The sequence below is a fragment of the Trichoderma evansii genome, assembly GCF_050947405.1.
Source record: "Trichoderma evansii strain SZMC 28006 chromosome Unknown GGI43scaffold_8, whole genome shotgun sequence".
Classification (NCBI taxonomy): domain Eukaryota; kingdom Fungi; phylum Ascomycota; class Sordariomycetes; order Hypocreales; family Hypocreaceae; genus Trichoderma; species Trichoderma evansii.
In genome coordinates this window covers 570,432-591,197 of record NW_028145198.1, presented here as the reverse complement: position 1 = coordinate 591,197, position 20,766 = coordinate 570,432, and the positions used below count along the sequence as shown (strand labels likewise).

Sequence of the window (20,766 nt, the reverse complement as noted above, 5' to 3'; positions counted from 1 at the left end):
CGGATCAAAGATCCCATAAGCTCGCCGGTTACTCACCCAAACTAGTAGCGCCATCGAATTCTAGTTTTTTCTTCTCACCAATCAACGGATTACTAAGTCAACTCCCAAGTCAGCCTTATCTCTCACTCAACCTTTAACTTGCCACTTACACGATACAAAGTCAAAACCCTCTGTTTAGATGCGATTTCTTTTGTTGAGTGCTGTTACATCTAGACAGTGTAGTTTCTTGCTTTCAACTCGTACGTCATCGCATATACCTCGTTTCTCAACTTTCAGTCTTCGCGCAATGTCATCGTCAGCTACACCAACGGGAGTCACGCCAACTGGCACTCCTCGACCGGAGCAACAGGCCAAGAAGAATACAGGAAAGAAGGAAGTCAAGATATTAATGATTCACGGTATATGTTCTCTAAATATTCTCTCAAAACGATCCATCTTCACATACCCGAAACTCAAAGACGTTCTCACCCACCCCTTGGCTCATCCCATCTCTCATCTTACTATCACAACTCATTTCAATATTAACTAACAAACTAACTATATAACCCAAAAGGCTACACACAATCCGGCTCTCTCTTCCGCGCCAAAACCCGCGCTCTTGAGAAACTCCTCGCCAAAACTCTCGCCCCCATCTCCCTCCTCCCAGTTCTTTTCTACCCCACCGGACCGAATCGCCTCCTCCCCCAAGACATCCCAGGCTTCGTCAACTCCTCCTCCGCTGAATCCCAAGGTGGTGATGCCATCACCGACCCAGCAGATCTCCCTGACACCTGGGGCTGGTTTCGCAAGGATGACGGCTCCAACACATACCGCCTCTTCGACGAGGGTATGGCCGTCATCGCCGAAGCCATCCGTGGGGCCGGTGGCATCGATGCAGTGTGCGGCTTCAGCCAGGGTGGTGCCATGGCGGCCTTCGTTGCCGCTGCTTTAGAGCCTTCAAGGCCTATTTTGGAGGGTCCGGCGGGAGAGTGGGCTCGCAAGCTGAGAGAGGCAAACGGCAACCAGCCTGTCAAGTTTGCCGTTTCGTACTCTGGCTTCTATGCTGCCGTGGACTCGCTGCAGTGGCTGTATGAGCCAAAGATTAAGACTCCGACTCTGCACTACCTCGGCAGTTTAGATACGGTTGTCGACGAGAGCCGAAGTCAAGGACTGGTGGATCGATGTGAAGAGCCCCTAGTTGTGGTTCATCCTGGCGGCCATTATGTTCCTGTATCTAAAGAATGGGTGATGCCTCTCGCTGGTTTCATAAAAAACCATGCTAGCGGCCAGGAGGCATAGGAAACCCCAATAATTAAGAGAAAACGAAGAGCTAGTTGTTGGATTTATTGAGCGATACACAAACTAGAGCTTAGACATATTAGAGTGTTTTTGTTTTAAAAGAGCAGGCTACGATGGGAAATGGAAATATGGATATAGATACAAGCTATCATATAAGCGTTATATAACCTCAGATTTCTTTTATTCCGAGACTATCTAAACCTGTAGTCATTACAAGCCGCGAAATGCCCATTAAAGCCATGTCTGCGAATATTTCGTATAAGATTGCTTCCCTTCAATGCACCGCGCAGACCTCCTTTCCCCTTTCTAACATCTATTTGGATCCCGTTGGCTGGATACGTGCCATCATCTCCTCCTTTGTGATAAGGTGATCGATTCTCTCCAAGAGCCCCAGTAAGCTTTTCATGTTGTGACTCCACTCATTCAAAACATCATCTGCATCTCTTGGCTTGGCGAAGCTGACAATCCGGGCTGGTCGATCGATCTTCGCATACACAGTCTTGGATGTGACTAATTCGCTAATGTACTTCTCCGTCTCATCTTCCGCAAGGTCGAGGAGCTCGGTGAGGCGGCTCATCTGGATGCGAGTGTAGTATTTGGCAATAACTCGGACATTGTGCTCAATAACACGCTTTCGCAAGTCCTCCCATCTCTGGTTGGCCTTTTCATCTGCAGACTGTCCAGGCTGGGCGTCGAAAACATCGGTGCTGCACAGGTGCGGACCGAATTTCTTGGAGATTTCTGGCCACCGCATCAACTCGTGGACTGTGAATAGCCGGAGAAGTTCGGCATCGAGAGAAACCTGTGTGTTTCGGGAGTCTCGCTGTATGCGTTGGAGGAGATCGTGTTGTTCGTTGTCGTAGGGAGCGAGGATAACAAAGTAAATGATGCGTTGCAGAACCTATCATGAGAGTATCAGCTGCTGAGTGAGGGGATACAATGAACTTTGTGAGAATATTCTTACAGGATGGAGCTTTGCGGAGTCCTCTTCGACAGCCTCTGTATCGAGAACCTGTCGGTAGTGCTTGCATGCGTCTAGGTATTTGTCCTCGTGCTTCGCCAACGTAATCTGCTGCTCGTAGTAGCGCAGCTTCAAATCTGTTGTGTCGTCTTCCTTCTCTTCCGGAACTTCTTCTCCACGAGCCTTCTTCTTCTCACGTTCCTTCTGCTCCTTTTCCAGCTGCTCAGCCGTCTTCTTGGGCTTTCGCGACAGGTATCTTGTGCTAATCTTTCGAGCCAGAATGGCCGCCTGTGTCCAATCACTATTCTCAATGCAGAGTGCAACCTGTGCTAGGATGAATTCGGTCTTCTCTCGTCGGTCCATGGAGCCAAAGGTCTCTACTTGAAGCTCGCATAGGATCTCTGTGGCCGCCTTGATATCGCCCTGCTGCTTCTTGATGTCGGAGAGAATCTTGGTAACACGAGCGCGCTCGACCTCGACAAAGATCTTTCCTTCCGTAACTGTTCGCAGCGTTTCGATAACGGACAGCTTGGTCTTAATGTCGGGAGTCTCATCGAGGAATCCGACAACGGTCTGGACCATCTTGGTGATGGCCTGCTTGAGCTGGCTGTGCTTCTTCGACAGGACCAGCGTTTGGTCATTCATTAAGCTCCAGTCGCCGGCATTTTTGCATAGTGTAACAATCGCCACAAGGATTCGTGATGTGGAGGCAAGATCCGAGGCCTGTCGGTATGTCAGGGAAGCTGTTTGGAAGCTGGGGTTGGCAGTGGTAAAGCTGGCTTACTTGACGGGTTTGCTTCTCAAGAGCGGCAAGTTTCTCGATTGCGCCCTGAAGGTTGGTCTACACAGAAATGTTAGCTCCTAGAAGATACAGATAGATCTTCAGCTGGCACACCGTACCTTGGCTAAAGTCTCGGCCTCTGGAAGCTGCTGATCAACTTCCTTGGAGAAGTCCTTCTCGGGCTTGAGGGTTGCCTCCGACATTGTGGCGGCGTGTTGTGTTGATTCGGCGACAGAAAGAGAAGGGGGTTCGAGGGGGGGTTGTCGTATCTAGGATTTGGCGTCTTTTGTCGGTAATTGGGAAGGGTTGGTCTGAATGAAGATGGTGATTGTTCAGTTGATACTGATTGGCAAGGCTGCTGTGGGTAACGCAAGAGGCACCTGCCTGACGTCCTCTGCGTATGTAATCCTGGCCTAGCTTGTCCAACCCCACCTGCGCAGCTGTGGGAAGAAAGTAACCCCGGACACAATCGATAAGCCTGTGCTTTGAGCTGCGCTCTGTAAACATATGAGATCACTTATTGCGGCAAAAGCAGACATTCAAATGTCAATAATTTCTGTCATTGCGCGTTAAATTTCCATAGTTCTTCATAAATAGGTAGCTAATTAAAATATATGGAGTTTATTTTAAGCTAAGATAAAAAAGCATCATCACTTGTTTATAAGAAAGAGAAAAATGTTATCAGTTCATCAAAGCTGCCAGGTAAAATGGCACGCATGTTTTAATTCATATCCTATCCACGTCCACCAATGTATATATTCCAATTATGCCTCGAAAACCAATGAAACACCATCATCACCAGCAGTAATCACCCTTTCGCCCGTCTGTCCCTGGACGAATCCCAATACACCACCTCCTTCACCATCACCCCTGTGACCTCTCCACTCTTTTAGCAAGCCAGAAGCTCCTCCTTCAGCATTGCCCGTTGTTCCGCTGACGCGCAGGTCCCATCTTCGCACAACACCATCCATGCCACAGCTTGTGAGCAGCCATGAGTTGGGCACAAATTCAAGCTTGACAACAGAGTGCTCTTCATGCGCTCCAACAAGGTTCTTTCTGATGGCAAAACGGCGTGTGGCGTCGAAGACGGTGATTGAGCCATCTACAGAACCGGCAGCCAGCAGGATAGTGGGTGGGCTCGTTGAAGCAACTGATATCGCAAGTGATTCAACGCTGTCAGTCTGGGCGTGCAGGGAGGCGAGAATTTGTCCACCAGTGCTAGGATCAGCGGCAGATTTGCCGCCCCGGCCTTGTGATCTGGCCGGAGCTGCGCTTGTGAGACGGGGAAGAGAAACAATCTTGATGGCACCACCAGCACCACCAGTTGCGACAAAGTTGCCCTTGGGGTCGATGGCGATGGAGTACAAGCCACCCTCGACCTCGAAACGCTGATCCTCGCCCGTCAGTGATACTACGGTCTGGCCATTATCGTTGGCAAGGCCCTGAGCAGCGGCTTGCCCCCATACATCCCAGACATATAAGCTGCTGTCTTCGGAAATTGTAGCCAGCAGCTGACCATCAGCAGTCCAGGCTCCGGCCGTGCAAGAGGCTGTGTGCAGGAAATAGGACTGAACGATTTGAAGAGGGTTGGAGGAATCGGAAGGATCAATTGTGTAGACCCAGACAGAGCCGTCGTTGGCGCCCAGGGCGATGGTGTTGGGATTTGAAGGCGAAGGGCAGGGCGCGATCCAGTTGATCTCCTCAACTTCTTGCGCTTCTCCGAGCAGAGTGACCTTGAGGCCCGATTGCTGCACATCGGTCTTCCAAGCTTTTATTCTGCCGTCCAGGCCGCCACTGACCAGGACTTCACCCTGAGGAAGAGTCCAAGCCAAGGTGTTGATGGAATCTGTGTGGCCCTGTAGAGAATAGAGGCTCTCGAGCTGAGTGGTCTGGGGTTGCTGGGCAGAGGGATCGCTGGCGAAGCTCGCGGGAAGAACAGGCCGTGACTGAGCGGCTGAAGAGTCGAAAAGCCAGCCGGCACCAGGGGCATCTTCGGCCTCACCAGCAGAACCGCCGACAGCGATCAGAGAAGGGTGGACAGGGTGCTGTGCAATGGTGAAGAGAGAGTCCTGGGCCAGGTCGAAGAAGGCAATGGAATCGTTGTGCAGGATGAGCTCCTCGTTGTCGGAGTCCATGGCGAGATCATCGTCGTTGGCAACCTCCTCGCCTACTTCCTCGGCGTCGAGGAGGTTATCGTCCATCTCCTCTTCGGGGTGGTTGGAGCCAGACATTGTGTTTGCGATGCGCTGCGCTGCGATGTGACCGTTAAACTATAAGAAATCGGAAGAAAACGAGGGTAAAATCTGGCAAAGGGTATAAATATTTGAATAACAATGCCAGCGGCGAAAAGAAAACGAAACGAGAGTGTCTCGGTTTCCGGAAGGAGTTGCCTTGTTGCTTTCTGCTTGATAAGCAGAATCTTTCGGCTTCCTGATGCTGGTTCGGATTTTTTTTTTTTTCGCCATCGACCCCTCCCCCACCATAGGTGCAGTACCTACGTAAGGACTCAGAACCCCACCAAATTTGGAGGTGGGCTGATTTAGTGCTAATCTACAGGCTCTCTGCTCTGAATACCGGGAAAGAGGTACACTATTCTTTATTCTAGCTTGCGATAATTTTAATGCTTTATAAAAAAGGAGAAGAAAAAGAAGAAGAAATCTGTATATCTGAAAGAGAAATTCAGAGAACAAGGTATACATATGTATGCATTATATATCGTAGCCACAAGGGTATCACGTCTTAACTCGAATGATCATCTTTCAGGTGAGCCATCACACCGTAGGTAGTATTATTATATATATATAAACCAGTAAACAAAGGCTTCATTGGCCTCTTTTTTTTAACTCTCGCTTGAAACACCCAAAACTCCTATTACCAGACCGAGTTCCCATTCGTTAAAGCCAGGCAGAGGTACCTCCTCATCCATCAAGCACCTCAACCCAATTCCGCTCAGCTTGCCGTCTTCTCCATCTCTCCTCAGCGGCCTCTCTGAGAATCCTCTCATCTTCACCAACTTCCGCTGCTTGGTCTGCCATCTCCTTGATCTGATACTTCACAGCCAGCACCAGCATCTTATGCCAGCCGCTATGAATCTTGCATCGCTTGCGCTCGCACATGCCCCTGACCTCGTCGCCCTCTCCGAGAGGATCTTCGACCTTTGAAGCCTGGAAGATGGCCTCGCCTTCGGGCGACTTAGCGAAAGCGGCAAAGGCGTCTCGTGCGCAAATAGTATCAAGTCTCTGGTCGTAGCCGCAGATGTCTTCCGCAAATAGGCCGGCACTGATGGCTGCTCGGCGGCGCTCTTGAGCTAATTCGACGAGGGTAATCATCTTTTGGCAGAGAAGTGTCTCTTCGGCTAACTTAAATCTGGCGTGTGCTTTTTTATTTAGATAATCTTTCTCTTCATCTGTTAATATTTGAGCTAGACGTTCTTCGGTTGCTATGAGAGGTGTTAGTAAGAGAAGAGAAGCTCGATAGCACAGGTTATATAAATGCTTACCAGCCTCATCGTCATTTACTTCAGACTTCTTGCCTGAAAATGGAGCTCTCAGAGTCCAGGATCCATCTCCATCAATAGTAGCAAGATCGCTGCTCAGTAGTGCCATGAACTCTTCTTGAGAGAGCTCGTCGCTAAGCGCAGCTTTGGCTTTAGCTTTGGGTAACCTAGCCAGCATACGCTCCCACCATGTCTGAGCATGTTCATCCGAACAAAACACGCTTGGTGGACTGTGATTCAAGCGAGCTGCCTTGCGGCATGAGCCCAGAGTGCATGTTTTCTTGTAGAGTGTCATTAGGTTGTCCGTTGTGCAGTTTGGACAGATGAATTTCTCGATGAGACTCTCGCCGACGTCCTTGGCAATATGCACGCACTCTCCGTGAAACCAATCTTCACATCTTTCACAGCAAATCATCCAGCGGTGGTCGTCTGGTCCTCTGCAGATGCAGTATGGCCCATTATCAGACTCATCATCTTCGTCAGATGCATCCTCTGTCGCGTTACCGTTGGCATCCGTCGACTTTGATTTTGGTTTTTTAGGCTCCCGGACTGATTTTGGACGCTTGGGAACCTTTTTGATGGTTGAGGCCGTTCCCTTCTTCTTTTTTGCAGCGGATGTTGGGCCGGCCATTGGTGCTGGATCTATCGTTTCCGCGGTTTCTGTTGATGGCAAGGGAGTGGACGATTTAAAAGCTGGGATGGTCTCAGAAAAAGGCGGCATCGGTGAATTCACCGCGCTTTCGCTTTTAATATCATCCTCAATGAGCTCGAATCGGGTTTCCATGATGTAGGGCCCCGTGCCCCCCCGGGACGGCTCCATTGTCAGGCTTTGTAAATGAAAATATGACCGCCTTTGGCTGAACTGTCCCCTGCCAACAAACAAATGCTGCGTCACCCTGGTCTCCGTACAATACACAGTGATATTAACACGGGCAATCAAGCCATGCTATTACTTGGATTAACAATATATGGCCGCAAGATTTCACAATAATCGCCCCCCACCAGTGTTTTTGAGATACGCGCAGGAGACAATATATAGCAAAAGCCATAATACTAGTAGTACCAGCAAATGGAATTTCGGCCTGACTAAGCGCCACAGCGAGTGTCTTAGATCGATTTCGGCAGATATCCGGCGTTGGTACCTGTAGGTTTTAGTCGCATTAATAAACAAGACTGTAATAACTTGCTCAATTGCAGCGTGGTGGGGCAGCATCTGACGATATTTAGCTGGAGCTGGATTCCTCGGCTTCAGTTCTTCCATTGGGGCTGCGCAAAGCGACAATCGAAGTGCAGAAATCATGTCGCACTCAATGTTTGCCTCATCAAGGGCCCTTCAAGGCGCCCTTCGAAAGGTGCCTGCGCAACAATGCCAGCGATGCATCTCCAGCAGCGCATTCCAACCGAAGCAGCTTCGACCTGTCCTCCCACGAGTGCCAGTTCAGTCCCGGCAGCCGATTACACAGAAGCGAACGAAATACAAGACTATCGAGCAAGCTAAGAGTCGGTATAGCACAGGGGTATGATAAAATCTTTGTTTCTGACTGGCTCTTGAGCAGCTTCGGTAGCTTCAAGCCAAAGATGTGAGCTACAAGTACTGACTTCTCGCGCAGCCCTTCTCATGGAAGGCAGCCATCTTGTTTGTGGCTACATGTGGTGGACTGGTGTGGTACTTTGAGTTTGAGAAAGAGCGCATGAATCGAAAGCGAATAGCAGAGACAACCAAGGGTGTTGGCCGTCCCAAGGTTGGAGGACCCTTTGAGCTGATTGATCAGAATGGCGAAAAGTTTACCAGCGAAATGATGCGCGGCAAGCATTCATTGGTAAGCAAGCAAACATTGAGGCAGACACAACATGTGATGAGATTCTAACTCGGTCCCTCCTATCAGGTTTACTTTGGATTCACTCGCTGCCCCGATATTTGCCCGGAAGAGCTTGACAAGATGGCCCGCATGCTGGAGATTGTCGATGCCAAGCTCCCCAACAACGGACTGCTCCCCATCTTCGTTACCTGCGACCCGGCGCGTGACGATCCTGAAGCGCTCAAGGCCTACCTTGCCGAATTCAGCCCCAAACTGATTGGCCTGACGGGCACATATGATGAAATTAAGGATATGTGCAAGAAATATAGAGTGTACTTCAGCACGCCACGAGACGTCAAGCCTGGACAGGACTACTTGGTCGACCACAGTATCTACTTCTACCTGATGGACCCAGAGGGCGACTTTGTAGAGGCTCTGGGACGACAGCACTCACCAGAAGAGGCAGCGAAGCTGATAACTGATCATCTGGGCGACTGGAAGAGAAACCATTAAAATGACTGATGCTGTGATGGGAAGGAAAAGCGCAAAATAAAAAGGACTTTGTAAAAGTAGTGTACCACTAAGCTATAGATGGATGAAGGATGCTTGTCTAGCAATGAACCACTCAATCTTGATATCACAAACATACCACAGAAGCCTTTCTAGACTATTTTTCTTGGCAAAAGTGAATATTGGACGAATTTCCCAAAGTATTACGTGAAATTGAGTCACGCCGGCGTGGGTTATCTCTAGTCGCTATCGCGGGGGAAGAAGCTTAAGACTGTGGAGATACGGAGTGCCCCGGCCAGCGTCGGCGGGCTGCGATTTTGCGGCTTCTCAAACCTACTTCAACTACGACTGAGATTCTGCTATTAACAGCGCCAGGTCTTCGGCACAGTTTCAGCTACAACTCTACTCTAGCATCTGTTGTTGGTGTCTTTGCGATCGAGATTGAGCGGTTTTAGTTATCAAAATGTCGCGCGCGAGGGTGTTGAGCCGATGCCGGCTGATCCCTGGGTCGCGACTTGGCTTTATCGCCCAGCCATCACCAGCTTTCACCAGCTTCAATGTGAGCGCAACTCGAACAATCACAAGCAAGCGAGGATTTCATGTTGCAGCATCCCTACGCGAAAAGGTCAAATCTCCTTCGCAGTCCTTGAAACAGGGCGCTGTGAATGGCGATGCGCACAAGGCTTTATCGGAAATTGCCTTTGCCTTCGAGTATGTAATGAAGCTATTCATACCCCCCTATACCCCCTATACCCCCCCTATTGTTATTTTTCAAAACGACATCTACAGAGTATTTGTACTTTGTAGTTTTATAACTAACTTTGGCGGAATTACAGCATCGATGGAGTTTTGTACCAGGGCTCAAGGCCAATTCCAGGAGCCCGAGAGATGCTGAGGAAGATTAGAGCGCATGATGCTCGATACGTCTTCCTGACCAATGGTGGCGGCAGCCATGAAGATGCCAAGTACAGATCTTTGTCTAAGCGACTTGGGTTGTCGGAAGACGAGGATGTCATCCGCAACAGGATCATCCTCTCGCACACGCCGATGCGAGGGTGGGATGAGCAGATAAAGAAGCAGCAGACAGTGCTGATTACGGGAGTTTACCCAGAGACTGCTCGCAGGGTAGCCAATGAGTCGGTGCCAACCCATGTCCTCCGTGACGTTTTGGGTAGAAGAATTCTACTAACACGAAGGCGGGCGCAGATACGGGTTTGCCAGGGCTGTGACACCCGCAGACATCATCGAAGCCAACGACAAGGTGTATCCGTTTGATAATCTGAGAGAAAGCCTGCACAAAGAATCGAGGCCGCTCCCCGACGGCAAAATTGTATCAAACACAATCGACCCCTACAGTAAGGACGTACCGGCAAATGCGCTCAAGATTGACCAGATCCTTGTCTGGAACGACCCGAGGGATTGGTCCCTGGACATCCAGGTGATCCACGATCTGCTCATCTCGCATCGCGGCTATCTAGGCACGATATCCGACAAAAACGGCAACTCGTCGCTCCCCAACAATGGATGGCAGCAAGACGGCCAGCCACCGCTCTGGATCTCCAACCTCGACCTGTTGTGGAAGACGGAATACCCCGTCAACCGATTTGGCACTGGCGCTTTTGTCGAGGCGCTCAAGGGAGTGTGGGCCGCATCCACGGGTGGCGCCGAGCTGCAGTTCAGCGCGCTGGGCAAGCCATTCAGGCACACTTACCAGTACGCACACGACAGGCTGCTGAATCACCGCGGTGAAGGCGACAAGAAGCGCCCACTAAAGAGAGTGTACATGATTGGCGACAATCCGGAAAGCGACATCCGCGGCGCCAACGAGTTCGCGCCGGACGATGGCACGCAGTGGATCTCGATTCTGGTCAAGACTGGAGTATGGCAAGAGACGGCGGCACAGAGAGAGCCGAGGTACAAGCCTACGGTGATTGTAGACGATGTTGTTGAGGCGATTGCATGGGCTATGAGGAACGAGGGAGTGGAGGTGACGAGGGACTGGTTGGCTGCTAGCGAGGAGGACTGGGTCTAATACCCTCGCCATTTCTTTCTCTCGTTTTATACTATTACTTGTTGTTACGTCTAATTTAGAGCCGTTAGAGCCGTTAGAGCCATGAGAGCCAATAGCAGTTATTAGAGCTAATAGAACGAAATAGAGCCGATGGACTGGCGTGGGAAAAAGTGCGCACGCGAGCAGAAAAACCGTCCCATGCCGAGATAAGAAAAGTGGATTTTGGAGACAGGCCGCAGCGCTTTGGAGGCACGCTCCAGATTTCCTCTTGCGGCGACCGAGAGAGAGACGAGGCTGTCAGGGTTATTGTTGATTATGTGCATCATGCAGGAGAAGTGAGAAGGAGAGAGGCTGAGCTCGTATTTTTGTTGGGTTAAAGAGAAGTTGGGTGGTGCTACTATTGGATGGTTTTATCCATCTTGGGTAGGTAGAGACCCCCAAAATCACATGTCTGCGACTGGATGCATTTACGTATTAATTAGTTGGCCAGCCAGCATCAGCACCTACAGTACGCTGTTTGACGGCGCAACGGGCCGTGATATGACGGCTCAAACTCTCTAGATGGAAAAATTCCATCATAGTAACGTGTAAACCAATGGCAAAGAGAGAGACGTGTGCAAGTCGACGCAAAGACAAAGCCACTGTGCTCACAGTACGTCATCTGGTTGGTCCCTTCACACCTTAGCCTCCTGAGGATCCCTCCTCTTATAGTCAAGCCTAGTCAATCCTGGATCCCTTATCAGAACTTTTTTGTCGCCTTTGGGTAACACAAAAAAACGTGGCGTTCACATAGACCGTCCTAGGCCTTGTCAAGCTTGAACCCCCAGCCAACCTGCCGTCACTGGTCACGAGCGCTGCGTTCGTACTCCCCCAGGCCTTTTTCTTTTCTACGCTTTCCTTCTTTTCCCCCTTTCTTTGTCATCTCTCACTTTCACTAGACGAAGTTGTGTTTATTCTCTCTTTTTTATCCTTTTTCCATTACTGCTGCTCTGGCGGTAGTAATAGTGAATCTAGCGGTTATCCAGAAGTTGCCACTTAAAACTTCTTCTGGCCATCTTTTGTTGGGACTTGAGACATTCGAGACCCCCACGACAACTCGTTCGCACCTCGCTTAGAGAGCTTCTGAATCAAAAGACACGTAGCTGCCGCATTCCTCTCTCGCGACCTTTCCAGGAAATCTCTCCCTTACTTTCGCTCAAATGGCTGAAACGCCAGGCACCCACCCTCCGACGCCTTTGCGCTCGGCTCTCAAGGCCGACGACGAAGCAGTTCGAACTCCACCTGCCAGTGGCACTCTCAAAGGTACGTTGAGGATATAGTTTCGCAGCCAGTGGAACTAAAGGAAATTAAATCGCCTTGAACTATGAATTTGGTCGCTTGGAAAATATTCGTCTGCGGGCTGGACAATGCCTCCCTGTTGGCTTAGGGTGTTGCGATGCTACCACCATGACAAGCTCGCCTGATGCAGCGGGGTTCAACTGGTGGGGTGAATACGATGTTGACCTATGTCTACAATTTCCTATGCGTGCCTTACTCGTCGTGTTATCCTAGGCCGATGAGGTAAAAAATCGGGAGAAGGAGATGAGGAATACTTTGCCGACCCTAAGCTTACACTCTTCACAGCAGTGCAGATTGCGGACCCTGTCCCCGAGGACTATATCGAAGATGATTCGCATCACGCCAAGCAGCGTCGTAGTCTGCAGACAGCCCCCACTCGTCGACTCAGCGGCAAGCTTTCTGCGAGCGCCTCGCCAGCTTTACGACCCGTAGAGGATTCGGCATTGACGTCGCATCACCATAATCACCGCCGAAACCACCAGAGCGAGAGGATATTGGCGCAAGTTGGAGAATGGCTGGAGCGTGAGCGCAAGAAGGCGGCAACGAGGAAGCTGAAGCCTCGTCGGCGCAAGTCTAAATCGCCGCCGTCTGACCAGACCGCAGCTGCAAATGCGACAGCGGCTGAGTCTGTTGGCCAACCTTCGCGCGAAAGATCGAATTCCATGAGCTCACAATCGAGCGATATCTCTTTTGACGGGCTGCAACATATTTTGGAGACATCAATGGCTTCTATTGGCCTTACTTCGTTGCCAAAATTCAGCCCGCGAGTTGGTCCCAAGCACCGTCGGACAGGTTCGCGCTCGTCTCTCCATCGCACAGCCTCTTCGGACACCGACTATGTTGATGGCGATGCTATCGTTCCTAGCTGTGATGCTTGGCTTGATAACTCCAAGACTATGAGCTACACGGGAGGTAGCGCTAGCACGGACGATGCTACGGTCAAGGTTGAAAAAGAGAAAGAGGCATGGACTGATTTCAAGAATGAAATCCTACGGATAGCTCACACTTTGAGACTCAAAGGCTGGCGCCGTATTCCCCTTGGTAGCGGTGACACCATGGCGGTTGAGCGACTGAGCGGTGCTCTGACAAACGCCGTATATATGGTTACTCCACCAGCTGGGATCCCGCAGCTTGAGGGTAAGAAGCCTCCGACCAAAGTCTTACTTCGAGTGTATGGACCGCAAGTGGAGCATCTCATCGACCGAGAGAATGAACTGCAAGTGTTACAGCGACTTGCACGTAAGAAGATTGGTCCGCGCCTGCTGGGAACCTTTAAGAATGGTCGCTTCGAGCAGTTTTTCAATGCTATTACGCTTACCCCACTGAACCTGCGAGAGCCTGAAACGTCGAGGCAGATTGCCAAGCGTATGAGGGAGCTGCACGATGGAATTGAAGTGCTGCTGCATGAAAGGGAGATTGGTGCTTCCGTATGGAAGAACTGGGACCAGTGGCTGGATAATGTCGGCCGCATTACCAGTTTCTTGGACAAGGAGTTGGACAGCACACCAGAAGACAGGAAAAACTCGGTTGCCAATGCTTGGAAGGCCAACGGTTATGTGTGCGGAGTGCCCTGGGAACAGTTCAAGGATGTGGTGACGAAGTACAGAGCCCATTTGAACGGCTGCTACAAGGATAAGAGGGCTCTCAATGATCGACTCGTTTTTGCGCACAACGATGTAAGGATCTCTTATATTCACGCTTATATATGCTTCTTAAAGCTAACCGATTTTCTAGACTCAATACGGCAATATTCTGAGGATGAAGCCCGATGATGAAAAGTCACCGCTGCTTCAACCTGCCAACAAGCACAAACAACTCGTTGTCATTGATTTCGAGTATGCTGGTCAAAACACAGCTGGATACGAATTTGCCAACCATTTTACCGAATGGATGTACAACTACCACGACCCTGTGGCCCCTTTTGCCCTCCACGCCGATCGCTACCCAAGCGCTGAAGAGCAGAAGCGATTTATCAGGGCCTACGTGGACCATCGCCCTCAATTCCCGTTGGCCAGCTCGACGCCTCGCATGACTCCTGTCGACAGCGGCGTTCCTAGTGCTGCAGTCACTCCATCTCTTCAGCCGACGGCTTCTAGCAGCTCCATTGTCGACTTTATGCTTGACGCTCGCTACCCTGGCGGAGATTGGGGCGCGGTCGAAAAGGCGCGCGAGGAACAGATTAACCAGCAAGTACGAGAGCTCATTGACGAGACCCGATTGTGGCAGCCGGCGAACAGCGCCTTCTGGATTGCCTGGGGTATCGTGCAGGCCAAGGTGCCCGGTCTGGATGGAAACCCCACGGATGAGGAGCCCGGCGCGGATGAATTCGACTACTTGAGCTATGCTCAGGATCGAGCCATGTTCTTCTGGGGAGAGTGTGTACAGCTGGGATTGGTCAAGTTGGAGGATCTGCCAGAGGGGCTGCAAGCGAAGGTGAAGCTTGTCAAGTATTAAGCGAGGTTTGTTCCTTTTTTTGGAGGTAGATATAGTGTGCAGTGTATACTGGAATGATAAGCGAGACTCTTTTTTCTGAAATGTATTATTAGATGCCTGTGAATTTGATTAATAGCGATGCGCGGCGGTCCTCTTTTATTTCTTGTATTTTGTGAATAGATCGAATTGGTTTACAATAGGATCAGTTTGTTACCAAGTACAGATTTGTAATTCATTCTGGCTAGCAGAGACGTGACATCCAAGAAAGCCAAAAGGGCCTTTGATAATGATCAGATTGTATCAAGACAAGTAAAGAATACCCGTGTATATATATATTTATGCATTGTATAAATCGACTTAGTACTCCATATATAAATGCGATGTGCATATGTGCGCCGTATTCCGATCATGCATCCAGCTTCAAGCCCTCCAACATGGCATCAATCTTTTGCAGCAGAATCTGATAATTAATCGCATCTGATGCAAATTCGTCTTCTGCCGTTTCTCCATCCAACGTCCGCATGGCATCCTCTCCAAGCTGGCTGGCATCCTCGCTCTTCTTTACTTCAGGGTGAGAAGTTGTATCGCCATTGGCAACGCCGTTCTCATTCGTCTTTGCTTCAGGCTGAGCGTCGAGTGCGCCGTCTGCCAGCGCCGCAGCCAGTTGTGCGTTAATCTCGCCTTCTTCGTCCATCATTTCTTCCAGGCCTGCGTCTTCGAAACGCAGACGGAAGCGTTCTGAGAGGTAATACCGGATATCGTCTAGCAATTCGATGGTATCTGTCTCTTCACGCTTCTGGATACGCTCTGCGCTCTCTTTGATAAGCTCGTGGAAGTCTGGTTCATCGATATAATACTCCAGACGATGTGCCAGATATCGCGCCGCGAACTCTTCCAGTCTCTGGACTCTCAGGTCCCACGCTGCGTGAATCACATCGTAGATGTTGATGGGCTCTACCTCGACGATATCACCAGTCTCGCCATTGCCGTGCGTGCGGTCGACGAGGGCGTTGTTGGAGCCGCTGCCGAGGGTGCTGATCGCGATGGCGGCCTTGTTCTTGAGGCTGTCGAGGAAGAGCATATCTGCAGCGTAGAGGAGATCCAGAGCGTGCTCGAGGGGACATGTGGCAGTTTCGGTATAGAGGAATGAGAGGATAAGCTCCAGGACCGCGGGAGTGCAGTCTACGTTGACGACATGCAGGTGGTCTGACTTTTGAGATTCGACAAAATCGCCGGAGAACATCTTGTCAAAGTATTCGCTGCGGATGAGCATTGCCTTGTGAGCTGGAAATAGAACTGATTTTCTCGTCTTCTTAGTGCCGTTGGTTGTTTGTGAAGGGCCAATGGGTATGCCGGCGCTGTTGTAGCCATTCAACGTTGAGTCTTTGGGGCCATTGACTTGTTCATCCGTGGTATCGGGTTCATCAGCTCGCAGCAATATATCTGCGAAGATGGAGTTGTCGTATTTCCATCGGACATCATCGACCCGGTCTATGTCAACAACCATCTTGTGCCCAACGATGCTCTGCTGGAAAAAGTCTCCTATTTGATTCCTCGCCCGCGCAACCTCATCTTCATACCGCTGCCGTGCCAATCTACGGTCATTGCCCACCAAGATGGCTTCCCAGAGTTGTTCGATTTCAAGCAGCTTACTGATCTTATCCAAGCCCTTGGCAACCTCTTCCTCGGTAGTGGCGCTACCCGGCGGAGCAAGATCCTTGGGCAGGTCACCCAAGTAGATGTACCGAACGGCAATCTGAAACGCCCGTACAGGAATAGACGACGATAGTTTAAACGACGTAGTATCGGGTGCCGCCTCAAGTTTTCTGCGGAAATACGGCGTTCTCGAAGCCAGCAGGAACTTGTGCAGGTTGAAGGAGCTGTTGCCGGCGTCGAGTGAGATGTCGGTCTGTGGAGCCGGCCGGCCCAGTAGAGTGGAAATGTGTGATGACCAATACACGTAGGGATCTGAGCTCTTGGAAAAGTCGTACTGCAGCAGCAGGTTGCGGATTCTGTCGTTGAGGGCGTTGTATATGCAACGCTCGCCTTGAAATGTGTTTCTTTCGGCGAGGGCACCTGCAATGAGTAAGAGATGTGAGTGAATGAGCTCTTGGCAGCGCTGACTTGCTCAAGGAGGGGTTCAGTGGGATATGAAGAGCATTGACAAGGATTGGAAATTTATAAAGAGCAAAATGAGATGGAATAAACAAAAATAGAGAGATTAGACATACCTGCTTCTAATAAAACCTGAACCAACTCATAATGCCCGCACAAACTAGCCTATTTCTCATCGTCAAATTCTCCTCTCGCCGTTAAGTCCGACAATCGCAACTCACGAGAATCAGTGGCGTATAATCGAATTGGTCCTTGCCGTTGATATTGACGCCCATGCTAATAAGTTCCTGGCATTTTTGTAAATCTCCTCGACGACAGGCCAGCAGAAAATCGTGAAACTGCGCACTCGTGTCGAGAGGGTTCTCGTCTCGCAGCACGCCGCTTTTTATCAGCTCGCTCTCTTCGCCCAATTTGCCTTCCAGCTCATGCTTTCCCAGCACCATTTTGTGTATGCACTGGTTTCTTTTTATTATTTTTTATTATTTTTAACCAAAAAGAAAAGGGGGATGAAAAGAAAAAGGTGTAGTGAAAGAAAAGGCAATGCAAGGAAAGATTTGGGTAATCTGGAGAGTGATATCAATGTCGCTATGAGTGTATAAAAAACAGTGTGAAAGAAGGGTCTGAGATTATGTAAAGTGGCTAAAAAAGGCGAAATGCTTCTCGACGGAGATAACTTTGCCGCTTATCTTGGATGTCATCGGAGCTGTCAAAAGGGCCCACCAGAGCTACTCAGATTTTATTCTTTTATAAGTCATGTATTTATTTCGTACAAATTATACAATCCTGATTTTCTCATGGAATATTACGGCTTACTTATAGCCTGTGTAATTACATTATTCCTTTGTCTGTCTTACCCTAAAGCTCGGCCTGAATCCCATCGTTTCGTAGCCGCTCTGGCCGCTCAGACCGCTTCACAGAGTTGTCCCACAATGCGCCACGTTCTGCCTGACAAGCCACATGATGGGGCAGGTGGCGCTTTGATTCATCCGCTGCATTATCGATAAGCGGTTATACCCCGGCGCTTTCCTGTTTGGGTCCGTTGCCATGGCTACCACACCCACTGTTTACATCAACTGACTTGGGCCCCCAGTCCTTTAGCGTCAGCGAATTGGCGGAACCAGGGTCCCTTTTTTGGGCGCATCGAAAGTACACGCACGAGCTGCCTTTCGTTTTCAGCGCAGCCAGAGCGGCAACAGGTGGTTCCGCTCAGCTCTTTTGGGTTTGGAACCCTTTTTTTTTCAGAGGCTAGCTGGAAGACGCCCCATTTAGGTGGTCAAGCCTCGTTGCTCTGTTGTCCATTCATTGCGTTAACCTTTTCCTGTCCGACACTCTAAACTTTTCCCTCTCCTCCTTTGAAACAGCATCACCAGAACAAGCTTTTCTCCCCTCTCAGCATCTTTGCTTTGGTACCAACTAACCTAACAGTACGAGGAAGAACAATAGCACATCTTATTTTTTCTGGCTTCTTTTATACGCTTCCCACCTATCCGCCCCCCTCCACCCTCCTCTCTCTTCTCCTCTCCTCTCCCGGTCGTGCGGTTGGAAACGGTTCCTTTATGGGGCTCGAATACAGATAACCATCGCTGGTACCACCGTGAGAAACGCCCAACATGTCATACGAGGATAAGTACGATACGTTGGAGAAGATTGGTGAGCGGCTCCGAGGATGAATATCGCTGTATTTGGCTTTTGAGAGCCTCATCTAACATTGCGTCATTATCTAGGCCATGGCTCCTTTGGCATCATTCGCAAAGTCCGTCGCAAGGCCGACGGCTTCATCATGTGTCGCAAAGAAATCTCCTACCTCCGCATGTCGCAGAAAGAGCGCGAACAGCTCCACGCCGAGTTCCAGATCCTGTCGCATCTCCGCCATCCGCACATCGTCGCCTACTACCACCGCGAGCACCTCAAGGCGAGCCAAGATCTGCATCTTTACATGGAATACTGCGGCAATGGTGATTTAGGTCGCGTAATCAAGGATCTGCAGTTGAAGGGCCACAGGGCTCAAGAGCCCTTTGTCTGGAGAATCTATAGCCAGCTGGTTCTGGCGCTGTATCGCTGCCATTACGGAATAGACCCTCCCGAAGTTGGCGGCAATATTCTCGATTCGTCTGGAAATGGAACGCCAAAGCCACCGGCGGGAGCTGTGACAATCCTCCATCGGGATTTGAAGCCTGAAAATGGTGAGAGCATGAATAAGCATGTTGCCAAGGTTGGAGGTCAACATTTAGCTGATATGACCGTTCTGTAAAATAGTTTTTCTTGGCGAAGACAATTCCGTCAAGCTAGGTGACTTTGGCCTGTCAAAGATGATCAAATCGCAGGACTTTGCTTCCACTTACGTCGGCACCCCATTCTACATGTCTCCCGAGATCTGCGCAGGCGAAAAATATACCCTCAAGTCAGACATTTGGTCACTGGGCTGCATTATCTACGAACTCTGCGCTCGCGAGCCCCCCTTTAACGCAAAGACGCATTTTCAACTCATCCAGAAGATCAAAGACGGCAGAATCAATCCCCTGCCAGACATGTACTCTGCCGAACTCAACCAAGTCATCAAAGACTGCCTCAAAGTCAATCCCGATAGGAGACCGGACACCGCACAGCTGCTTAACAACCCAATTGTGAAGCTTATGAGGAAAGAAAAAGAGGTGGTTGACCTGAATAGAGCGCTCAAGGCGCGCGATGAGATTCTACGCGAGAAGGAGGCGGCGCTTAATTCGCGGCTGGTCAACATGGATAAAGAGAAGCACATGATGCGTGAGGAGCTAGACGCCTCTATACGAAGAGAGTGGGAGGTCAAAGCGCGACTGGAAATTGACCGCCAGATAAATGCCGAAATAGAGAGATTGAAGAAGCAGTTTGACGAAGAAGTCAAGAGCCGCGTTGAGAGAGAGCTGGAAAAAAGCCGGAAGAGAGCACCATCACCACCAACAGAAGATGTGCAAATTATTGACTCTCCCGCCGCAAGATCTGACCAACCGCAAACATCGTCTGCTGACGGGAGCGGTGACGAGTTCCCTTCCACTACCGATATCACAGAGCTTTCATACAATGCCGAAAGCCCAGAAATCATCAAGGAAATCAAGCGAACAGCTCGTACACCCTATAGCAGGGCCCAAACGTATGCCGGCACCCACGGCACTCCCATGGATATTGAGATGGATTCGCCCCCCGTGGCTATTGCCTCACTATCGCTATCTCCTCGCCGCCGCGGCAAAGCCATGACGCGGCAAGGTAACATCTTTGCTTCGAATTCGACTTCCAAGGCCGAAAATTGGGATTTGAAAGATGCCTTTACAGACTCGGACGACGAAGATGTTACTCCTTCTTCGCCAACGCGACATAGATCGACCAACAGTTCATCGATTAATAATCCCTTTACGAACAAAGATCGGCCGGTTCTCTCTTCGCAGAAGACTTCTAACATTGCTGCTCGTCTGAGAACCAGCGGAACTAAGTCGGCTGGCTTCGTCTCCAAGGCTGCCGTCACTTCTGCTCCAACCACGCGATCACGCTCCCCCGTTAGCCGGTTGACTAAGATTCCCTCCGTCGCTAACCTCACGGGGCAGAAAAATGTCAGTGAAGCTAACACGCCGTCGCCCACATCCTCATCATCCAGCACGTCTCGCAGGTTGTCATCTAAGAAAGACGGCTCTGCGCATAGCAAGGTGGCAGCCACTAAGAACCACGTTAAGGGCCGGACACTGGTCGAGCTGCAGCAGGCACGCGCTGGAGGCCGCCCCCTGAGCGTCCCGGGCATACCGCTGGGCGAGAACCTGAGCTCTAAGAGGGCCACGGCCTCGACGAAGCCGCAGCGAGACCGTGTAGTCAGCTCCGGACACCAGCCGGTGGCCGTGTGGGACCCGGACCGAGACGATATGCCGAGTCCCTTCCTGGTTCGAACCCGACGAATCGCGCAGGTTTAGGCAGCTTTGCGGCGATGAAGGATTTACAAAAAGAAAAAAAAAAGGGCGAAAAAAGGGAAAAAAGTTATTCCTTTCTTCTGTCATTTTTTGCAACGACTGGTTGGATTTTCTTATT

At 50.3% G+C, this 20,766-nt stretch overlaps 9 protein-coding genes across 9 annotated transcripts; 5 read left to right on the top strand and 4 right to left on the bottom strand.

The window, feature by feature from the left end:
- The first annotated feature begins 96 nt into the window (after positions 1 to 96).
- Positions 97 to 1,428, top strand: GGI43DRAFT_403399 (serine hydrolase-domain-containing protein). Its single transcript, XM_083205793.1, has 2 exons — positions 97 to 398; positions 554 to 1,428. Exons 1-2 carry the CDS (start codon positions 179 to 181, stop codon positions 1,276 to 1,278), a joined length of 945 nt encoding a protein of 314 aa, XP_083061268.1. The 5' UTR covers positions 97 to 178; the 3' UTR covers positions 1,279 to 1,428.
- On the bottom strand, positions 1,429 to 3,418 carry GGI43DRAFT_403398 (proteasome regulatory particle lid subunit RPN5). The gene is made up of 4 exons (XM_083205792.1): positions 3,140 to 3,418; positions 3,024 to 3,080; positions 2,243 to 2,962; positions 1,429 to 2,179 (listed from the first exon to the last, which is right to left on the bottom strand). Exons 1-4 carry the CDS (start codon positions 3,221 to 3,223, stop codon positions 1,592 to 1,594), a joined length of 1,449 nt encoding a protein of 482 aa, XP_083061267.1. The 5' UTR covers positions 3,224 to 3,418; the 3' UTR covers positions 1,429 to 1,591.
- A 116-nt stretch (positions 3,419 to 3,534) lies between these two features.
- GGI43DRAFT_403397 (WD40-repeat-containing domain protein) lies at positions 3,535 to 5,597 on the bottom strand. The gene has a single exon (XM_083205791.1). The coding sequence runs from the start codon at positions 5,249 to 5,251 to the stop codon at positions 3,785 to 3,787; it is 1,467 nt and encodes a 488-aa protein (XP_083061266.1). The 5' UTR covers positions 5,252 to 5,597; the 3' UTR covers positions 3,535 to 3,784.
- A 341-nt stretch (positions 5,598 to 5,938) lies between these two features.
- On the bottom strand, positions 5,939 to 7,300 carry GGI43DRAFT_383190 (uncharacterized protein; the record flags this gene model as incomplete). Its single annotated transcript, XM_083203349.1, has 2 exons — positions 5,939 to 6,459; positions 6,520 to 7,300. 2 exons carry the CDS (start codon positions 7,298 to 7,300, stop codon positions 5,939 to 5,941), a joined length of 1,302 nt encoding a protein of 433 aa, XP_083061265.1.
- Positions 7,301 to 7,676: 376 nt separating this feature from the next.
- Positions 7,677 to 8,972, top strand: GGI43DRAFT_403393 (SCO1/SenC-domain-containing protein). The gene is made up of 3 exons (XM_083205790.1): positions 7,677 to 8,033; positions 8,127 to 8,336; positions 8,403 to 8,972. The coding sequence occupies exons 1-3, from the start codon at positions 7,815 to 7,817 to the stop codon at positions 8,826 to 8,828; spliced, it is 855 nt and encodes a 284-aa protein (XP_083061264.1). The 5' UTR covers positions 7,677 to 7,814; the 3' UTR covers positions 8,829 to 8,972.
- Positions 8,973 to 11,299, top strand: GGI43DRAFT_403389 (HAD-like domain-containing protein). Its single transcript, XM_083205789.1, has 3 exons — positions 8,973 to 9,536; positions 9,662 to 9,961; positions 10,032 to 11,299. Exons 1-3 carry the CDS (start codon positions 9,289 to 9,291, stop codon positions 10,855 to 10,857), a joined length of 1,374 nt encoding a protein of 457 aa, XP_083061263.1. The 5' UTR covers positions 8,973 to 9,288; the 3' UTR covers positions 10,858 to 11,299.
- GGI43DRAFT_403387 (kinase-like domain-containing protein) lies at positions 11,296 to 14,827 on the top strand. The gene is made up of 3 exons (XM_083205788.1): positions 11,296 to 12,138; positions 12,460 to 13,850; positions 13,909 to 14,827. Exons 1-3 carry the CDS (start codon positions 12,036 to 12,038, stop codon positions 14,626 to 14,628), a joined length of 2,214 nt encoding a protein of 737 aa, XP_083061262.1. The 5' UTR covers positions 11,296 to 12,035; the 3' UTR covers positions 14,629 to 14,827.
- A 24-nt stretch (positions 14,828 to 14,851) lies between these two features.
- Positions 14,852 to 17,263, bottom strand: GGI43DRAFT_360793 (uncharacterized protein). Its single transcript, XM_083202381.1, has 3 exons — positions 16,944 to 17,263; positions 16,839 to 16,887; positions 14,852 to 16,683 (listed from the first exon to the last, which is right to left on the bottom strand). The coding sequence occupies exons 1-3, from the start codon at positions 17,163 to 17,165 to the stop codon at positions 15,014 to 15,016; spliced, it is 1,941 nt and encodes a 646-aa protein (XP_083061261.1). The 5' UTR covers positions 17,166 to 17,263; the 3' UTR covers positions 14,852 to 15,013.
- Positions 17,264 to 18,332: 1,069 nt separating this feature from the next.
- GGI43DRAFT_422467 (kinase-like domain-containing protein) lies at positions 18,333 to 20,651 on the top strand (the record flags this gene model as incomplete). The annotated part of the gene is made up of 3 exons (XM_083208115.1): positions 18,333 to 18,372; positions 18,447 to 18,905; positions 18,979 to 20,651. The coding sequence occupies 3 exons, from the start codon at positions 18,333 to 18,335 to the stop codon at positions 20,649 to 20,651; spliced, it is 2,172 nt and encodes a 723-aa protein (XP_083061260.1).
- Between the last annotated feature and the right edge of the window lie 115 nt (positions 20,652 to 20,766).

Excerpts from the sequence above, each read along its gene's own strand:
- GGI43DRAFT_403399 (XM_083205793.1), top strand. The coding sequence starts at position 179 with ATGCGATTTCTTTTGTTGAGTGCTGTTACATCTAGACAGTGTAGTTTC. Across the intron at positions 399-553 it reads CAAGATATTAATGATTCACG|GCTACACACAATCCGGCTCT; the intron begins GTATATGTTCTC and ends ATAACCCAAAAG.
- GGI43DRAFT_403398 (XM_083205792.1), bottom strand. The coding sequence starts at position 3,223 with ATGTCGGAGGCAACCCTCAAGCCCGAGAAGGACTTCTCCAAGGAAGTT. Across the intron at positions 3,081-3,139 it reads AGGCCGAGACTTTAGCCAAG|ACCAACCTTCAGGGCGCAAT; the intron begins GTACGGTGTGCC and ends ATTTCTGTGTAG. Across the intron at positions 2,180-2,242 it reads ACTCCGCAAAGCTCCATCCT|GTTCTGCAACGCATCATTTA; the intron begins GTAAGAATATTC and ends CTCTCATGATAG.
- GGI43DRAFT_403397 (XM_083205791.1), bottom strand. The coding sequence starts at position 5,251 with ATGTCTGGCTCCAACCACCCCGAAGAGGAGATGGACGATAACCTCCTC.
- GGI43DRAFT_403393 (XM_083205790.1), top strand. The coding sequence starts at position 7,815 with ATGTCGCACTCAATGTTTGCCTCATCAAGGGCCCTTCAAGGCGCCCTT. Across the intron at positions 8,034-8,126 it reads AGAGTCGGTATAGCACAGGG|CCCTTCTCATGGAAGGCAGC; the intron begins GTATGATAAAAT and ends CTTCTCGCGCAG. Across the intron at positions 8,337-8,402 it reads TGCGCGGCAAGCATTCATTG|GTTTACTTTGGATTCACTCG; the intron begins GTAAGCAAGCAA and ends CCCTCCTATCAG.
- GGI43DRAFT_403389 (XM_083205789.1), top strand. The coding sequence starts at position 9,289 with ATGTCGCGCGCGAGGGTGTTGAGCCGATGCCGGCTGATCCCTGGGTCG. Across the intron at positions 9,537-9,661 it reads GAAATTGCCTTTGCCTTCGA|CATCGATGGAGTTTTGTACC; the intron begins GTATGTAATGAA and ends GCGGAATTACAG. Across the intron at positions 9,962-10,031 it reads GCTCGCAGGGTAGCCAATGA|ATACGGGTTTGCCAGGGCTG; the intron begins GTCGGTGCCAAC and ends AGGCGGGCGCAG.
- GGI43DRAFT_403387 (XM_083205788.1), top strand. The coding sequence starts at position 12,036 with ATGGCTGAAACGCCAGGCACCCACCCTCCGACGCCTTTGCGCTCGGCT. Across the intron at positions 12,139-12,459 it reads TGCCAGTGGCACTCTCAAAG|CAGTGCAGATTGCGGACCCT; the intron begins GTACGTTGAGGA and ends CACTCTTCACAG. Across the intron at positions 13,851-13,908 it reads TCGTTTTTGCGCACAACGAT|ACTCAATACGGCAATATTCT; the intron begins GTAAGGATCTCT and ends CCGATTTTCTAG.
- GGI43DRAFT_360793 (XM_083202381.1), bottom strand. The coding sequence starts at position 17,165 with ATGGTGCTGGGAAAGCATGAGCTGGAAGGCAAATTGGGCGAAGAGAGC. Across the intron at positions 16,888-16,943 it reads ATTATACGCCACTGATTCTC|GCTAGTTTGTGCGGGCATTA; the intron begins GTGAGTTGCGAT and ends GATGAGAAATAG. Across the intron at positions 16,684-16,838 it reads TCAGGTTTTATTAGAAGCAG|GTGCCCTCGCCGAAAGAAAC; the intron begins GTATGTCTAATC and ends TACTCATTGCAG.